This window comes from Anolis sagrei, chromosome 2, assembly GCF_037176765.1.
Source record: "Anolis sagrei isolate rAnoSag1 chromosome 2, rAnoSag1.mat, whole genome shotgun sequence".
NCBI lineage: Eukaryota > Metazoa > Chordata > Lepidosauria > Squamata > Dactyloidae > Anolis > Anolis sagrei.
The window spans coordinates 285544545-285559021 of NC_090022.1; the positions used below are offsets into that span (position 1 = coordinate 285544545).

General features: G+C 37.4%; 1 protein-coding gene across 4 annotated transcripts in view; it reads right to left on the reverse strand.

The window, feature by feature from the left end:
- Positions 1 to 14477, reverse strand: part of DCC (DCC netrin 1 receptor) — a 1101219-nt gene that overhangs the window by 177896 nt on the left and 908846 nt on the right. For all 4 annotated transcript variants that reach the window (XM_060761267.2, XM_060761265.2, XM_060761264.2 and 1 more), the window contains exon 15: positions 6422 to 6616. In XM_060761267.2, the coding sequence (XP_060617250.2) occupies positions 6422 to 6616 (195 nt within the window). The remainder of the gene's footprint in view (positions 1 to 6421; positions 6617 to 14477) is intronic.

The following is a 14477-nucleotide window of genomic DNA, read 5'->3' on the forward strand; positions in this document are numbered from 1 at the left end:
ACTCCAAATATTCCTTTCCATCTAGGTTTTTAATGAAAACGTTGGCTGGAGGAGAGCACAAACTACAGGTAAAGTGTATCCTCTTTTAGTAGTCTGATGGCCAAGTTTTACAATGTATTTGTGAACGGTAGTTCTCTGAAGGTTGAGTTATGCATTGATTGTGATACACTACACTTCTGCTGAGTGGAAAAGTTGTCACCTGAATGCATATTCAACTATGTGTCCATATGAGCATGCTCTTCCATGTCCTCAGTGTGTGCAACTACAATTTTCCTAGGTTGAACTGAATGCAAACATTCTGGACTGAACAAAGTGCTCAAGCATTTCCTTAGGGGAACTTAGTCATGAATAAACATCAACAGGATTTTGGCCAATATAAAATAAGAGGAAGGCACCCTTCATTGAGCTGTTGAAAGGCAATTTATTGTACTCATGGAAACAGATCTGTTCTAAAACATTTCCACCACACTTCTCGTTTCTTGTTGTATCTAACAGAGGTTATCATTATATTATCCAAGTGCTATAGTTTCCCTCTCAGAGCATCAGTTTTCTGATGAATTTAGTACTGTGGGGATCATGTTCTATTTGCCTTCCTGCAAAGGATCAAGATAAGGACTCTGTATTGATATTGTGAAGCTTAGGATCTCCACGGATCAGAATCCCTTTGTACCTCATCTTCCGGCTCAGCGGATCAGCAGAGATCTCATGCTTACAGCTGAAGAAGTGACAGCAAAAGTACTGGAACTTTATCATAGAGAAATGACACCCAAAATATCAGGGAGCACAACTCTCTTTATATCGTTTTATAAAAGACAGCATGCACCCTGTGGTGACATTCTTCTGCAATTAATTATGCTGAATTTGAATGACAATTAAATCAATGCTTGTAGGTGGGCAATCTTGACATAATTTTAACTAATCATACATACTACGTTATAATTGCTATGCCGAAATCTGCCTTTTTGTTCATAAATGCTTTCTTTCTCTACCAAACGAAGCCTTGTTCTTTACCCCAGTTTCAGGAAGTTTTGGAATTCTTCCTGCTTTCCTTTGGAATTTATGACAATAGAGGGTGGGGGGGGGGGTGACTATTGTTTTTTAAAACAACAATAACATCATCATCATTAGCAACAACCTTTAATACATATCTCCCTCTGGGTGATCTTTCCAGGGATTTAATTGGAATCGGAGGAAGCTGAAGAGCACTGAAGATATTGTATTTTTACAGTGCAAGATAATATAATAAAACCCTCTATCACTTTGAGGTGAAGTAAGCATTAGTATAATTATGTAAACCATTGTTTATTTTGTTCTTGCACTGTAAAGAGGCTTTGTACGTTTTTGAGGACTTTTGACACTTGTGGATTTTTTTGCAAAAATAATGTTTGTACAAGCAACAAATTTGTACAAAAGATAAAGGCTAAGATCTCATACTGAAGTAACATAGTGCAAATCCCCACATATGGTGATACACATTAATTGTGCTGTACAATCCTTGTAGTGAATGGTAGAATTCAAGAATAGAACCAAGGCAGCTGATGGGCAAGTAAATGCACAGACAAGGCACTATATAGTCACATGCAATGTGTATTTGTGCACAATCCTGTTTCTGCAATACTTAAATGAATATGAACAAAACTGTACTGCTTCTTACACATGGGAACTTAAACATGTGTAAGATACTAACAGGGTACTTTATTGGAAAACATTAACTTTTTGTGAAAGCACAAAAGCCCAGCATATCTGTCTGAACCTATTTCTCTCTATGAACCATCTTGGAGGTTAAGATCTTCTGGGAAGGCCCTGCTCTCGCTCCCACCTTTTTTCCAGGTGCAGTTGGTGGGGACGAGAGTCAGGGCCTTCCAAGTGGTGGCCCCTCAGTGATATTAGATCAGCTCCTGACCTTCAGGAAACAACAAAGCCTTTGATCAGTAATTGTAAGTAGTGTAATAAGTAATTACAAATAATATAATGAAAAATGGAATGGCCCAGGTCTATGATTTGGATTCTGTGATTTTAACTGATGTTTTAATATTTGATTTTTAACTGTGGGTTTTTAACTTATTTGTTGATTTTATTGATATGTATTTGTAAGGCATTGAATTGTTGCCTGTTGTAAGGCTGCTATGAGTCCCCTTCGGGGTTGAGAAGGGTGGGGTAAAAATATGGCAAATAATTTTTCCACACAGAAATTATTATTACAATGTCAAACTCTTATGATTGACATCTTTGAATGACCTTTCATCCATCACTATACCTTGTGTTTTCCTTTTGCACTTGCTTTTTGGTCTTCTTTAAACCTATTACTTCTAAGGACTATATCACTTGTAAGTAAACCAGTTTTTCTAGAGCCCTGGGCAACCTATGGTAGGCTGCCAGATTTATCTTCTCCCACAATGTCAAATTTCCAGCTCCCACCTTCTACAGTATAATACAGAAAAGAGTATTCTGAATCTGCTTCATGGGGTTGGCCAATGGTTCCACCATCAAAGTCCAAAATATAAGGAGATACTCTGTGTCCCCATTGAGTAACAGAAACTCAGTATTCTGTATTGAGTCATTCGAGTCATTTTTTTGCTAATCTTTTGTCAGGGAGTTGAACTGGATGCCCCTTATGGCCTCTTCCCATTCTATTACCAACAACTAATTTTCCAAAGCTAACCCTAATAGTTAATTTTCCAAAGCTTTGTTTTATGGGAGAAGTGGTGTCCATGTGCATTTTTAGATGTTTCTTTCCCTATATGTATGTAGTTTTGTGTGCATTTTATGAAATTGCTCATGTTATGGGATACTGATATTGGTGTGAACATTTTTTTGCCCTTTTCTAGTTCACTGTAAAAACATATACATGTCGGTAATTGGTTTTGTGTGTTTTGCATGGGTTTCTAGACACTAATTGTGCTCTGATCTACACTCAGCTCCACGAGGTATGGGCTAGGTATATCAACCTACAAATTGATGATATGAATTAGTCATACATTTCCAGCTCATTTCAGATTGCGATCAGCCATGACTCACAGAGTCTATACCTCTTTTGAAGAGCCCACACATCTGAGTTTGTCTCACTTACTGATGTAAAGTGTATTTAGAGATTTTCTCATCTATCATAAGAGCTGCAAAATTTCACCAAATAAAGGTTTCTGGTATCTGGGAAAACTTTGTTAAAATGTAACAAAACTACTATATTATTCAACTGTAGTAACTGTGATGAAGCAAAAGGTAGAGATGGCTATGGCTCAACTACTTAAGGGGATTGTAGATCAATTGACTGCACTATGAAAGACATTTTAGCATTCTGTTCAAATGCTAAAATGCTTTAGTAGCTCACTGTGAGCAGGAATTAGGAGACAGATTCAACCCTTACCTGTAGTCAGATCAGAAGAACAACATTGTGAAAGTTACCATCCAAAGAATATATTAGCTCAAAGGAATGTCCACACTGCAGCCTTAACCTGGTTTAACAGTGATTATTTTTCTTGAGAGACTACTGTGAGTTGTAAATCACGTCTTCAAGAAGAGGCGGCATCAGGCACCAAACTACACTTCCCAATTTTTTTTATAGCTGAATACTATTTGTCAAAAGGGTACTAAAATATTGTTATGGTACAAAAAAAGTGCTTTTTCCTTTACAAACACACCCTTGGTTGGAAGACGTGGGAGGGGTTTCCTTCTTACCTCATGCAACCTTGGAACCCCTATTTTAAGAAAGTAAATCTGTTCCCTCCTTATGCAAGTTGTGCCACTTGTTAAAATCTTCCTATCTAGAGGCTATGCAGCACAGCTGGATTTGACCATAACTTAATGTATCTCCCCTTCCCCCAGATAATTTTAAAGCACTGTTCTAATTGCTGCTCCACCACTTTTCCACATCTCTTTCTTTCTTTCTTTCTTTTTCCTTCATTTCTTTTAATATTTGTGATGCTGCCTGGTTTGAACTGAACAAGGATCTTTAGGACAACTATGTGTAACTAGATAGGTGAACAGGCAGGTGAATGAATGGATAAAGTTGTTACATCCCAAGATATAGGAGGAGGGGATTTTTTTTATTGCCTTACTACTAGGATTAATGTTTTCAAACCATTGCTCTACCAGGAAGATGCATGGAGGTGATGCAAGACAAGGATAAGTCAGCAAAACAATCATTAAAAGCCATTCCCTCAAAGTTTGATCTGTTTAGTGGAAATTGAAAAAAGAAAACCCTTCTCCCATTAGTATACAGTAGTACACTTGTCATGAATAGCATAAAGACAAATTGTCAAGGAAAGTGTGTAAGGAATAATAGACAATGGAACACCTCCTGCCACCCTTTTGACAAACGCAAGGTATGAGGGCTTGATTGCCATTGTGTTCAGTAACTGGCACCAGTAGGAAGACTGTGTTCTGAAGGAAAGCGTGGGATGTCACTTCCACTCAGCACAGAGCTCATTAGCATTGAAACTTTGTTATGAAGCAAAGGCACATTTCTGAAAAAGGCAGTAATACTGCAGCCATAGAATATAAAATGCTGATTATGTTTTGGACTCAATCGTCAACCCAACAAGCTCATCATTAGAGCAGTTACTTCACATGGTCTCTTGCACAGCAAAGCAACTTAATTAAGAAAATGTGTTAGCAGTGCTAGGCATGCTTACAAAATTAATGACCAAGTATGCTGACTATTTTTGGAGGAGGGACTACAAAGGTAATTCCTAAGTTTACATCTAACCTTTACCTTATCAGATGTCTCTGTTCTAATGGGAAGATTAAAAACCAAACAATCTGTCTTTCCATGCCTACAGTGTCATGATGCAATATACAGTTGTGGCTGCATATGCACTACCTTTGATGCATAAAACCAGTCAAAAGAGTAACTGAACTCAGAGCTAGAATGCAATGTCACAGAAATACAAAGCTGGAGAAGGGTTTCAGACCATAGTATTTCTTATATGGAACCCCTTTCCTTGGATTTTACTGTAACACTAGCTGAATCACGATCTACTTGCATGCATGAATAAAAGGGAAGAGCTCTTCCCATAACCCAAAATTATCTTCAGCAAATGTCTCCAGCCATTTTGAGCTGATTCGACCAAAAACAAAGTCAGATGTAAGTTCAGGCATTGGAGGACAAACCATTCTGAGCAGGTAGATTTGCAGATCAGAATGAGCAGACTTGGATGTATCTGAATTCTCTTCCCTGCTGCACACAGGTTCCAGTTTCTGGAAGCTGTGATTGCTAAGATAATCGCTACTTTGACCCTGAGCTGGAAAAAAGTTTTCTTATCGAGATTGAGCTGGATCCATCATTTCTTTCTCACACTTATGAAGAACATATTTTGAATGGTTTGCTTTAAAATTTTGCATCAGTGGAAATAGGTACAAAACAATCTTTCTGAATTCCATTTTTTCTCTATAGCACTAAGCACTCTGGCTCTCAAGTCACCTCCCTTACTGTCTATAAGGGTCTTTCAACCATGTTCAGAGAGGACACAGGATTACAGGGGAAGAGAAGAAATAATGCTGACTACTAGGCCTGTGTGAGCATTGAAAAAAAGTTTCAATACTCATTGCTAAATCGGTGTGTGTGTGTGCAGAGAATAGTTTCTAAAGTGTTTCTGAAATATAGTAAGGGGTCCGTATGGTCCGTGCAATTGTGCAGGTGGGGGAGGAGTGGATTTCCAGGGCTCCTTTCTCCCTCGTTTCTAGAGATATCAGGATGAAACTTGTTACAATAGTAAAACACATTTCCCACTGTTACCCCCCCACCCCCCACCCCTGGGTTTCAGAATATTTCACACATCCACTGATTTTTGGGAATTCTTTAAAAAATTATGAACTTTTAAAAAACAACAAGATCAATCTCCTTGAATTTCTATTTCCGATTATACAACAAAGCCAGGGGGTCCTTTCCTCCAAGTTTCAGAAATATATGCGCATCCACTGATTTTTAGGGAATTTTAACCAACATAAACTTAACAGTATGATTTCTCTGGAAGATCCCAAGGGCCATCCAGTCAAACCTCCTCCTGCCAGGCAGGGAAAGCACAGTCAAACCACTCCCACCCATCCAGCCTTTAAAATAATAACAACAACAACAACAACAACAACAACAACAACAACAATAATAATAATAGGAAACCTACTAAGTAAACTTTGGAGTTACTGCCCCTCAACTTTGCCTTCCTCACCAGAGGGCAGTTTTAGATCTAATATGATTAAAATACTGGAAGTAAATTGTAGTTAAACATTAGAAACAATTTCTTAATGATAAGAACACTTTGATAATGAAGCAATTGGCCAGAGTCAGAATAGACTTACCCCATTACTGGAGATTTTCAAGTCCCCATTTCTTGGGCATATTTTAGTTCTAGATTTCCTTTATGAAAAAGGAATGTGATTCAAAATGTTTTTACTTCAAATAAACCTGAAAGGAAGCACCACCTACCTAAGTGTTCAATGGAATAGTATCGCTGTTTGCTGTCTACTCGCACCGTCTCAGCATATGGGCTGCCCACGCCATAGCCAATGATGTATCCACGTACAACGATATTTGGATTCAGAGGCGGTGTCCAGCTCATTACGATGCTGGTTGACAAAGGCCTGACATGAAGAGAGCTTGGCTGATCAGGAACCTGAGATTCTAGAAGTCAAAGAAAACCGCTATTAGCATTGAGATGGACTACATTAGATTATTAAAAAGTGTACACTTTATACTTCTATCACAAGTGATGGAGTAAAAGTCAAGTGATTTTCCTTGTTTCATGCAGAATTAGCATGCAAACTACACTTAGCTTTTGAATTATCTTGGTTTTTTATCTGCTTTTGCCACACCATTTAATCTCTTTCTACTAGAAACAAACAGGATTTTGACTATTCCAGTCACTCTCAGACTACCTCTTATTCTTCCAGTTATGTGAATTAAAGAATAAATACATCTGAAAGCATGAGATAAGGGGTAAAGAACAACTAGCCTTTATGAGAATATATTGATGGATGTAAGACGAAGTCAATAATTGTCAACAAAATTTAACTTCATGGAGCTATTCATCCAAATAACCCCCTGAAAAACAATATTTTCAATGATACAATAACAGAAACACACAGAGAAAATCCCACAGCCTAACCAAGGGCTTGCAGTTTTAAAGGAAAATTACTGACAACGGTGTAATATTACTAACAACAGTTCATTATAAATATGCTTATATACTAGGCATGGTTAGGTTCAGTCAGAATCTTCATAATTTGGAATAAATATGCTTTTTGAAGCGATTTCAAAGTTTTTAAGGACACCAGAAGTCCCTTTGCCCTTCCGAAGCTTTTTCTGCCATTTCTCTTATGAATCAGTAAGTGAGTTGGATCCCCCAGAGAAACCATTTTAAACCAGAGTGGATGAATTCTCTCCCTTTCTTTTCCCCCTGGCTTCTGTCTTGTGCCAGAGAAGCATTTTAAAGCAGAGTGGATGAATTCCCCACTTCCTTTCCCCCTAGCTTCTGTCTTAAACCAGAGAAGCATTTTAAAGCAGAGTGGATAAATTTCCCCCTTTTCCTTTCCCCCGGCTTCTGTCTTAAACCAGAGAATTGTTTTAAAGCAGATTGGATGAATTCCCTCCCTTTGCTTCCCTCCCCCTTCTGGAGTATAACAACTACTTTCAAAGTAAAGATTACACAATGAAACAGGAAATAACACTTTCAAACCATAAAGGATTCGGAAGTCTTGGAAGTTTCAAGAAGTTTTGAACATTTTTTTTTCTGTGAGAATTCACTTTAGAATTGAACCACCAGCGCCCCTACATCAGAAACCAGGTTTGAACCATTTTATTTTGGCTCAAACAAGCCTATTGTTTACATTTCTTTTAAACAACCTACTCTGATTAATATAATGTCACTTTAAAAAAGATTTTCCATCTAAAAACAAAAGAAATAGAAACCACGTTATTTACAGGTTTTGATATGAGCGTTTTTGCATGACAGGCAATATTTCTAATTCCTATCCTGTCAAATTGTGCATGTTTTCCAAATTGTCTAAAGGTTTAAACAAGCCATTTTAGGAGAGGTTTGCACAAGAGCTATCATATTCCAAGTCTGTTTGGAAGAGAAATAAAGAGCAGAAGAGTCAAGTTATGATCTTTTCTCCAGCAAGGAGTCCTGGCATATTATAGCTAAATGATACAGATGAAAGGACACCCACATAAAATGCTGATGCAAACTCTGGCAAAAGGGCTGCTTTTAATTGTGAAGTATTCCCACAATAAACCTTGGGGAGCGGGGAAGACATTAAAAACAGTGATGGGAAGTAGTACTTTTCAGTGACAGTCATTGATTTGCTGAGCCCATGCCCTTGATATTTTATGAGTTTTACAATGAATTTTGGTGAATGCTTTTACAATTTTCCAAAGTATGCAGTGTTGAAACTTCTGGACCATGTTGTTAGAACATTAGAGATCTCAATATCCACAACCACATTGCAAGTGTTTTTCACATGTTATCGTCTTAAAGTTCATTTATTCTGGAATTATATTTCATTTAAAGGGAAAACAAAAACAGACACGATCTAATTCATTTCTTGAGACATTTACATGGGCATGCATTTGCAATCTAGTAATGCTTCTTATACTTAATCAAATAGTTATAAATTGCTGCATGTATTTAGGAAATATTCAGATTCACCACACATTAAGAGAGAGAATTCACACCAATATATTGAAGATATTTTGCCTTTAAATACAATTACTATATGTCCATTTATGAGCAGTTTTATAAAAGCTATTGCACAGAAGACTAAAGTACTGTACTGTCATAACATTTCTACAAATATACAGTCACAAGGGAGAGGCAATAAATGGAAAGAATACAGAAGGTTGAAAATGTAGGAAGGTATAATTGAATTATGGTAGAAAATGTATCAGTTAATTGGGTAGCAAAAACATACACCAGAGAATGGAGACAGTTCAAATATAAATCTGTAGATTTTGGATATATTACTCCATACCATCAATACTACAATTAAAATGACGTGCCCAGAGTATTCAAATTCCCACTGAGAAAAGATGCAGCCTTAATATATTATACAATACACTAAAAGTTACATAACTCCTCTTATTTTGTATAATTTATTGTTTAATGTTGTGGAAACCTTATTTTTTTGAGGGTAGGATTGTTGATGCACCAGACTAGTTGAAAACAGTGGAGATGAGGGAAGGCAAAGAAAATGTAGCAGCTCTGAGCACTTAATTTCCTCCATGATTTAATGTCCTTGTAAACTCCCCCTCCCCTGGTGTTTGAAAATTCAAAATATTTTAATTGAATATTCAAAAATAGCATCATCAAAATTGAAATCAAAACATTGGGGGGGGGGGGGACCTTGGAAAACCATAGTGATTAGAAAACTGAATCGTTTCTGCAGTTCTACTTTTTTTTTGTACTTTTCCCAACTCCAATATTCCAATAGCATCTCCATAGAAACACAGTTCCTGATTTAGTGCAGCGAATTCAAAGGTGGGAAGAGAGTGATGAGCAGAGTTATAAAGAATACCCACACATTTTTGTCATTCTCGGCAAGCAAAGGCACCATGACCTTAAATAAATGGACATCAGATTTTGGTGTGTCTTTGTACATGCCTTCATGTCATCTGTCAACTTTTGGTGACACCATAAATTTCATACTGTGAACGTTTTGCTCACAAAATCAAACTTTTAGGTATAAAAGGAATGTTTTATGCAAAAATCTTGACCTGCATTCTTTTATTTTATGAACTTGTAAGTTCACTTTCACAATGTTTACCTACAGTTGTGTAAAGAGATTTTTGCAGGTGCAATCCTGATACACACAACTGTGCATGCTTAAATAATATTTATTTATTTATTCATCACTTTTTTCAGTGAGATTGCACAGGCAGCCACTGTACTTTTCCCATCACTCAATGGAGCCTGAAACTAACATATCTGCATATATAAAAGTTTGTGATACAATGCTGGGATTAAGCAAAAGCATGCTCTAGCACAATTTTCACTTAACTATATGGGTCATATGGCTCTGTGAGTACATTAAATACCCACAACGTTAGGCCTTGGACTGTACAGTACCTATACAGTACAAGTTAGGCAACCTGTATAGTGCAAGCTAGGCTGTATAGTGCAAGCTACTTCTGTCAGGTGGACTTATAATTGGTTGACTGACCAAACCCAAAGGGTGTTCTTCAATAGTTCGCCTTCGCCCTGGGGAGAAGTGACTAGTACAGTATCATATGGTTTTGTGCAGTATCATATGGTTCAGTGCTATTCAACATCTTTATCAATGAACTGGATGATAGAATAGCAGATATGCTTATCTAATTTGCAAATGATACCAAATTAGGAGGGGTAGTTATTAATACCCCAGGAGACAGGATCAGAAACAAAAATGGCCTTAACAGATTGGAGAACTGGACCAAAATTAACAAAATGAATTCCAATAGAGAAATATGTAAGGTCATAAACTTAGAAAAACCAAATTGCACAGACATAAGCTGAAAAACACCTGGCTCGACAACAGTACATCTGAAAGGCATCTAGGAGTCTTCGTAGACCTCAAGTTAAACATGAATCAACAATGTAGTGCAGTAGCTAAAAAACTGATGCAACTATAGGATGCAATAATAAGAGTTCAGTGTCTATGTATGGGGAAATAATAGTACCACTCTATTCTACTTTGGTCAAACCTCACCTGGAAAACTGTATCCAGTTAGTACTTCAGGAAGGATATAGGCAAGCTGGAATGTCTCCAGAGAAGGACCCATTCCAGAGAAGGTGCACTAATCATACCCTACGAGCAAAAGTTTAGAGAGCTGGGAATGTTTATATTGGAGAAGATAAAATTTAAAAGGGACTTGAGAGCCATGTTTAAATGTTTGTAAGAATGGAGTATTGAAAATGAAGTCAACTTGTTTTCTTCTAATCCAGAGACTAGAACACAGAGCAATTGATCAAAACTACAGAAAAAGAGATTCCATTTAAGTATCAGGAGGAAATATTGGGAACTTAAGAGGTGTTTGATAATGGAATATGCTGCCTCAAAGTCTTATTCTATGGTAGTTTTTAAGCAGCAGCTGAATGGCATGTTCCTGTGTTGCAATATGGAGTTGGACTTGATGGCTTTTGTGGTCTCTTCCAACTCTATCATTCCATGATTCTAAACTGATGGCACTCAGAGACAGTGTCCAATATGATTTTCCACAAATGTTTTGCTGGACCATTTCAGATAGCAGTTGTTGGACCTTTTGTCTGAATACATTTCAGTGAGAAAAGAAATGAAAATGCCATAACCCTTCAATGAACATAAAAGCTAACCAAAAGTTTAACATCTATAGCCTAGTGCCTGACACCATAGTTCTCTATGGAAGGAGAGATTTCCCCGAGATGAAATATTCAAATACAAATACATGGAAACCAATGTAAGTATATGAACTCAATCTTTCAAAATATTTCTTTATAAATAAAAATATCCCTATAACCATTTGGCATGTGCCAAATATGACAAGTTTAATATTTTGTTTCATTACTCTTTAAAGAACTCTTACAGTTACATTTTAATGAATGATTTTGTACAGTTTAATTTGCATTGTTTTTAAAAATATGCTCTTCTTGATTCCCATTACTGTAAAAAATGAAGGACATACATGGACATATAAATAAATAAATAATTGTGCCTCTTCCCCCCATTACTAACATACATACACATGTTTTAATGGATGTATATTACAAAAAATGTGAGTTCAATATCATTTGATTCAATGGCGTTATATCTGTGTTATTCATAAAGAACATTAAGATTGCAGGGTTTTATCTATGTTTGCATGAATTTTTATTAATATAGCAGAATGAATTGTGATACAAATGAACAACAACAAAAGATCTAACAGGGTGCATGCTCCAGTTCTAGAATTAATTGTGAAAACTGTCCAAAATGAACCAGATTTCAGGAAAAGCTGACTATTGAGCAGAGCCAAGAACTGAAAGGCCAGAATGGAAGAGTAATGCATTTCCCTCAAGAGGAAGTTAAACTTCTTTCCACAGAATGTGTACAAGCTAAATGTTGTGTGCCATTTTCCTTAGAACAGGGAGCATTAATCCAGGATCCCTAATATGGCTTCTTAAACATTTTACATCCAATCTTGTGAGTGGAAGTGGAGCATCTAAGATTTTTTTTCCTCTTCAAAAAGAAAACACAATATATGATGCTCAAAATAAATATTTAAAAGCCCCCAGCTGTTACAAAGACTATTCTGAATTTCCAGAGAACCCTGGATCAGCAGCAGTGTTTGGATTTCTAATCACTTTAACAAAACATACTAATTAAAAGGCCTATCCATAGGGAGTTCTTCAAGATACTGTTCATTTTTTTTGTGTTGCAGCAGATGCCAAGAAGACACCCAGTGATGAAAATTGCTGCAGCAGAAGAGCAAAGAGGGAGTAATAGTCAACTGTGTGCTCAGTAGCACATGCTTAAACTTAGACCTTTTTGGGTCTCATTTCCCAATGGGATGATTCCTTAAGGAATTATCTAGCACAAAAAATGGATGGAAGATAACTTCACATCTGTTGATCTGGACTCCAAACTGTTTATAAAGAGCAGCAACAGATGCCTATGTAAAGAAGGTCAAGGGAGAAATGGTGATTGGGAGTTTTGAGAGATTTGATATTCCTCTAGAAAACTATGATAAATCAAATCTGGAAAGGTTTACACAATCCACTGTGGATGGCTCCTGAAAAAGTCTAATGGCTGTGATATATGAATGCAAACTGTGGTTGGAACCTGTGCCAGGGAACAAACATTGTGAGGCTGACCTCAGTCAGAAAAGATTGATCTTACTCTCATCTAGAATGATGATTCAAGTTTAGACTCAAGTACTAGGACTTACTGAATGCCAGATTAATGGATAACATCAGTTTAAGCCTCTGAAAAATTCTGATTAGCATTGCCAGATCTGAGGGACTGATCCTCATTTTCAAGTTTCCATGGATAACTTCTAGGGACAAGACTGATGAAGAATATTTTCAGTTTGAGGAGTTCATGTGTTGGCAAGAAGAAAGGAGAGTGCACAAATCTCCATTGCAGCTAATAAACCAGAATCGTACAATTGTTTTTGCAGTTTGCAAAGACTCTCCAGAGGACATATATATTACTTAGCTCTCTCCTCCTCCAATCTTAGTTGAAGTGATGACAGTGCTCCTCTATACCACATTCTAGCTGGAAGTAAATAGGGTTTGTTAAATGTTATTTATCTCATCTACCTAAGTGGGTGAGAAGGAATAACTCACTCATATCATCTTGATATGAAATAAGTTGTGAGCAACTGGGGTTGGTACTTAATGCATAATGCTTAATGGCTTCACCAAAGATATCTCTATGGTTGAATCTACACTGACCGATATCTCAGGATCTGATCCCAGCTTATATGCCATTGATCAGCATGATGTTTGATGGAACTCCAGATCAACTCTAGGCCATGACTATAGCCAGAGAAAATAATGCAAACATCAAGGGCCAGCCTGAGAAAGTACTGATAATCTGGAACTAGCCTGAGAAGAGACTGATAATGAGAACCCATTCAAACTGACTTAGATGCAGGCAAAACAAATTCTCATGAACTGAAGGGAGTTCCAAGAGGTAGTAAAATAAGAATGCTTTTTATTCACAGCTTTTCTTCCTGTGATGCAAGTAACCAGACATTAAAAGTTAATTCCAAGATATTCTTGTGAGTGACTCTAATTTGTCAGAAAGGCTTTGCAAGCCAGCACATTATCTTCTTATCCCATTTTTTTCTAGCAGTGTAGACTCATATAATCCAGTTCAAAGCAGATAATCTGGGATCAGATCATGGTGTATAGAGCACTGTAGATCCAGCCTGGGTCTCAAGCTTTGGCCCAGAAACCCCAAAAGCCAGGGACAACACCAAAATGGCAATCCTACCATCTCATCAGAAGGGATTCTCCCCATCCTAGTGCACTACCGGCATGTTGCCAGGACAGAGTCTGCTGAAGTCCATCATATGACACAGGGCTATTTCTGGTGGGTTCTACTGGGCTCCATCCTGGAAGCATCCTAGCAGGACACTAAAAGGGAGCTCTAAGGATATGGGTAACTACCCATGTCTTCACTGAAGAAGCCAGGGACACTCAGAAATTGTTGTGGAATGGTAGCCCATAACCAAAGGAGACAAAGCTGAGTGCTGCCCCATGGTTTTCCCCACTCTCCCCAGGCTTCTGGACCTCCATGTGATGAACTCCCTAGTCAGATTAGACTGACAGCAGTCTCATGACTGACCCTCTATAGAACAAGCCAGCAATGTTCAAAATCCACTGCAACAGTACAATATTGTAAATGACAAATTGCAAGAGAAAACAAACCTGGCTTTAGGCACCCACCCGAAAACTACATTTGTCAAAGGTAACAGCAGCAGCAGTTTGTAAAGAAGTTTAAATTAAAGACAGACTCTAGAAAGTCTGGTGAAAATATGGGAGCAG